This window comes from Corvus brachyrhynchos, unplaced genomic scaffold (genome assembly GCF_000691975.1).
Source record: "Corvus brachyrhynchos isolate BGI_N302 unplaced genomic scaffold, ASM69197v1 scaffold245, whole genome shotgun sequence".
Taxonomy (NCBI): Eukaryota; Metazoa; Chordata; class Aves; order Passeriformes; family Corvidae; genus Corvus; species Corvus brachyrhynchos.
In genome coordinates this window covers 5,398,950-5,404,119 of record NW_008238988.1, presented here as the reverse complement: position 1 = coordinate 5,404,119, position 5,170 = coordinate 5,398,950, and the positions used below count along the sequence as shown (strand labels likewise).

The 5,170-nt window shown below is 53.9% G+C and overlaps 2 protein-coding genes across 2 annotated transcripts in view; one reads left to right on the top strand and one right to left on the bottom strand.

Moving 5' to 3' along the window:
* Positions 1-1,039, top strand: part of GPR137C (G protein-coupled receptor 137C) — a 13,941-nt gene extending 12,902 nt beyond the window's left edge. The window contains exon 8 of the mRNA XM_008637363.2: positions 1,010-1,039. Coding sequence (XP_008635585.1) covers positions 1,010-1,039 — 30 coding nt within the window. The remainder of the gene's footprint in view (positions 1-1,009) is intronic.
* Positions 1,040-3,759: 2,720 nt separating this feature from the next.
* The window catches only part of ERO1A (endoplasmic reticulum oxidoreductase 1 alpha), a 16,377-nt gene continuing 14,966 nt past the window's right edge, over positions 3,760-5,170 (bottom strand). The window contains exons 15-16 of the mRNA XM_017738847.1: positions 4,955-5,088; positions 3,760-4,195 (exon numbers count right to left, since the gene is read on the bottom strand). Coding sequence (XP_017594336.1) covers positions 4,135-4,195; positions 4,955-5,088 — 195 coding nt within the window. The 3' untranslated portion in view covers positions 3,760-4,134. The remainder of the gene's footprint in view (positions 4,196-4,954; positions 5,089-5,170) is intronic.

Here is a 5,170-nt window from a genome sequence, read left to right as displayed (position 1 = left end):
ATCACCCACCGCCCCCACCCTGCCCCACAGAACTGAGGAATCTCCCTCTCTTCCCAGAGTGGCACTCATGTATAGGATTGTAACCTGGTTTTCCTCTTTTCCTCCTCTCCCCCCAAAGCATCTAACTCATGACACAAACATTCCACTACCTGCCGCAGCTGCGCGCGGGACTGAGCCCAGGGCTGCAGGCAGTTAAGTCAGAGAACTGTGACTTTAAGGTACCATGTAGCAAAGTGAAGCTGAACTCTCTGGAAGCTTTTTTTTTCCTTGGTCTGGTCTTCAAGATGTTGGCAGCTAAATGCACCAGAGCTTCCTCACTAGAAAAGAAACATCAAATGCATATTTGCACTTTTATCTGCACACTTGGAAGGAACGAATCTTGCTCGGGCTGTGCTTGGCCTGAGACTGTTCTAGTTACTCTTTTAATTGCACATGCAGAGCTGGGAGAGGCACTGTCTTCCTGCAAAGACGTGTTCCCTGAAGGACTCTGCATCCTGCCTCCCTGGGAGCGGGGAGCTCTGTCCGGGCAGGGCTCCCGGTGCTGGATGCTGGAGTTTACTGTGCCATATTCCCACCTGGCAGGGCTGGGTGAGGCCTCGGGGCTCGGGGGGGTCTTGCTCTGCCTGCTGGTCCCACCTGGCTGCTGCCCTGTCCTACCTGGGCCTGCGGCTCAGAGCTGAGTGAGGTCAGCGTTCCTGCTGGCCTCGTGACCACCCCGCTGGCCCGTGGCTGAGGGACAGGGCTGGCTTTTCCCTGCAGGGAGAGGCTGCAGCTGGCTCAGCGGGAGTGTGTGTGCAGGAATGTGTGTGAATCCAGGGCTGCTGCACCCGCTGGGTGCCGGCCCTGCTCGCCCTCCTCGATGCCCACAGTGGGGCTCCCCTCGTCCCCCTCAGTATTAAATTGCATTTAGCAGATAACCAAGAGTTTTGACCCGAAGTGAATGTGAACTGCTGGGTCCCCACTGAGGTGCAGGGGGTGTGTGGCTGCCTGTGGAACGTTGCTGTTGCAGACGGAAGGGGCAGAAACCACAGGGATCTGATCCCTGGGCTCCTTGCTCTGCCCTCCCACTGCCCCCAGAGCTGTGGAGTGCAGAGGGGGGGTGGTGCTGGGTCAGGCTGGGAGAGGTCCCTGTGTCTTTACTTAACCAAAATAGCCAAGTTTGACCTGGCCTGGGCTCTTGGAGATGAGGCTTGGTGTTATTCCTGGCTTGTCCCTGAGCCAGCCGCGGGGATGAGCAGAGCAGCTGGGGCTGAAGGCGCTGGTGCAGGGAGGGAGCTGCTCTGACCGTGGGGCCAATCCACCCTGGGACTGCTTTTAACCTGCCCTGTGCTGCTCCACCCCCGCTGTGACGCTGGGGGCCAGGGAATGCCGTGCTAGGACAATGACCTGGGAGCTGGAGAGACGCGGGGCAGCCTCGGTGGTGAGAGAAACGCCAGCCCCGGGGCAGCCCCGGCCTCTCCCCGCCAGCCTGGCCCCGCTCACCCCGGTGTCACTTGTCCCACTGCCCACACGCCGGCCCTGTGCGTGGCTTCTGCTCTCCCTGCTCACCTCCTGCACTCGTGCTGGCCCAAAAAAGCAGCAAGTCCTGCTGCTTCTTTGGAGAAGGCAAAGATGGCAACTCTCAGCACATCCCTTGCTCGAGTCCCTGCCCCAGAGCTCCACCCCGGCTGCTCCCCTGTCTCCTGGCAGGAACAGGTCGCTCCATCTCAATCCCTGCTTGGCTTATGGCGAAGCTGGTGAAGGGCCAGGCACTGTCAGCCTTCCTTCTGCTGCCATAAGTCTCCAAAGACAGCAAGTGACACTCGTGGCCCCTGTTCTTGCTTAAATTCCAAAGCACTAGGAGCACTTTAAGTTTTACTTTGGAGGGAAAGGAGTGTAGTGCAAAAAAAAAAAAAAATTAAAAATACTACAAAATCCAAGGGCTACAGGCTCATTGTTCCTCTTGCACTGAAGCACACACCCACACTACGATCTTCCTGGATTGGGGATGGCAGGTCAGGGCAGTGAGCCTCGTTGCTGATGGACCCCTGAGCGACTGGCCAAGCATTTGGGTTTTACTCCTTTGTCCAGTGGATTCCGAACTGACCGCTCCTCCCAGGGCCGGTCCCGTGTTTTACTGAAGTAATTTATAGCTGAGAAGTTACGATGACTTTTTTAATGCATAGTTGCCTTTCATTAAACTTTCTTTTGGGTTTTTGTTTTTTTTTTTTGGTATGGTTTAACAGTGTTCTGGCTTTGCAGGCGGGCAGCAGCTGCTGCCCCAGGAGCTGTGGCCAATGAATGTACCTATTTGTTCTTCACTAAACTGTAACCAAGCACTACTCTGTTGAAATAAATAAAAAATTAAAAAAAAAAAAAGGATTTTCTGTGCTGGGATGGCTCCCAGGGTGTCCCAGCCAGCTCCAGGTATGGCCCTGTGGTCCCCCTGTGCCCTGCCAGGACCTGGCACATCTGACTGCTTTGCTGCCACAGGGCTGGGAGCTCTGTGGGATGGGCTCTGAGGGCTGAGCAGGGGGTGGCACAGGGGGTTTATCCTCTGGTGTTTCTCTGGCTGCAGCCCTGAGGGATGCTCTGTCCCGAGGAAATGGCTGGAGCTGTGCCAGGGGAGGATTTGGTTGGATTTCAGGACAAGGCTCTTTCCCCAGAGGGTGCTGGGCACTGCCCAGGCTCCCCAGGGAATGGGCACGGCCCCGAGGCTGCCTCGAGGGTCGGTTGGACGGCGCTGCCAGCGATGCCCAGGGTGGGGTTGTTGGGGGGTCTGGGCAGGGCCAGGAGCTGGGCTGGGTGATCCCTGTGGGACCCTCCAGCTCAGGATATTCCATGGTTCTGTGTCTCCATCTTGTGAGGTACAATGTGCTCAAAGCAGCTCCCAGGGCTGGTCAGAGATACTTCTGGCCACAGGCTGTGCTTTGTCCTTTCCCAGGACTGGATCCCCAAAGCCCCAGCTCCAGACCTGGAGCTTCCCTTGTTCCTTTTCCAGGTTTATCCACATCCACACGGCCTCAAGCCAAACAGCAGCAGCTCTGCTGGAGCTGCCTCTCCCTGCTCTTCCCACATTTTAGGGTGGAAAGCAGAGGGGTTTCCACACAGATCCAGGCTCGGGGGGCCTGTTTTCCAGCAGCACTGCCCACGTCCAAGCCTATCCTTTGTCCCTGGTGCAGTGCTGGATGTTGGATGGTACAGGAACAGGGGATCTCGCCCCTTCTGGCTGTGGGGGATCCAGGGGCTGTGCCCACCCCAGGAGGGACCCCCTGCCCTTTCCCAGCAGCTCTGGCCCACTGCTTGTCCTTGGAGCAGCAGAATTCCCCTGCCTCCCTCCGTGCCATCTCCGAGGAGCAGCAGCCCCGTGCCTGGCACTTCCTTTCCCATTTTAGCCTGGCCTCCAGGGAGCAGATCCCAAAAGAGGCCAAACCCACTTGCACAGGCTGGGAGGGGCAGAAAAGCCGGGAGCAGGCTGGGATTGGGGTCCTGGCAGCAGCTGCTGCCCCAGGGACAGTCGGGTGCAGCTGACGGTGGGTTCCGCTTTTCCTGAGTGAGGAATGGCAGCCTCCAGGTGCCACATGGAAAGAGCTGGGGCTCCTCCAGCATGATCCTTCTTGGTGCATCTTCCCAGCCTTCAGTGGGTGCAAGGAGCACCAGGAACCGCCTGCTCCCACAAGAACGTTTCCCAAAGAAGAGGAATTCACCTTGGGACAGCAGCAGCTCCTCCAATCCCTTGAAGTTGTTTTTTTATGCAGCAGGAAGTTGGTGCAGGCACACTGTGAGTGAGGGGCTGGTTGGAATCATGGAGCAGACAAGGAATTTCCCCCAAATTTATTCAATGGAACGGTTCTTGCCCTACCTCCAGCTTCCGAAGGCAAGGCCACGGGTCTGATCCATCCAAATAGCACAGCAATATTTCAAAGAGTTATTCCAAATGATCTTCCAATATATAAAATAAAATTTACATAGAGTCCCCACTTTTATACAAAAAAGAAAAATAGCTCTTTTTCTTTCCCTTGTACAAAATATCTCCTCAGCAGGTTACAGACAATCAGCTGGGAACAGGAGGCCCAGCAAGTGGTTTCCATGGTTTAAGTCGGAGTGTGATGGAATGATGGTGTTTGTCCACAAGTCTCTCTTTCTCCACTGAATTCACCTCATGTTTTGTAAGATATTCCTAAAGTTTTCCAGTTCTTTCACGCTGGTTGAAACCCTGTGTGCAAGGAGAGCAAAAGGGAAACATTACAGCAGCATCCACGTCGTGAATTATTCAAAATCTGGGAGAAAGGGGCTGTATCAAGCCAAGCTTCAAGCAGCTCTTGGGAAGAGAAGATTTGGAATTCCAGCTAAATTAGGTTGAGGTTACAACCAGGCCGTTCACTAATTCCCCTGCCTCTTTTTAAAGCAAACACTGGGAATCACAGTGGAACAGGACGTTAAAGAACTCATCCTTGGAAAACCCTGTTTGCCAGAAACTCCTGGTCTCTCAACATCACAAACAGCTCATGTGTAACCAGAGTGTCCTGAAATCTCCTCCTCAAGGCCTCATTATTCTCCTTTTCTGCAAAAAACTCTTCATCCAGCTCTCCTCAAGGGGCTGGACTGTTAAATTCAATTACTGCAAACAGACCTAGGAAGGAACTTGTGGAAGGGAACAACCTGAAGGAGGGGCCTAAGGAGAGCAGCCCGTGCCTGGGACAAAGTGTTTCAAGGACAGAGTCACACAGTCCCTTAAAAATGATGAAATTCTTTGTATCTTAACACAAATACTTCCTTGATTTCCTTACAGGAATGTAGAGTATAAAGAATACTTCAAATCATTCCAACTCTTGCACTCCATATCAACACCACCTGATACCAGACTATGACAAGAGTCCCCACCAAAACTGCTGAGAGCTGACTGAAATTAGAGCTGAAACTGGATGTAACACAGCAACTTGTGCAAAAGTAGAGAGCAAAGTCTCAAACTCACCTTCCAAAGGCATTAAATAAGGCCACAATTTCTTGTCTGGTCAGCTGGAATCCATAGGAAGGGCCGCTCTCGGGAATCTTTTCGATGAGGTTCTCTGAGAAGAGGATCTTCAGTGCTGTGCCCAAGCCCTGTGTCTGTGCAGGGATCAAACAGGATCACTGAACAGCACCTTCAAGCCTCCCTCCACCTGGGCAACATCATCTTAACAGGGCAAGA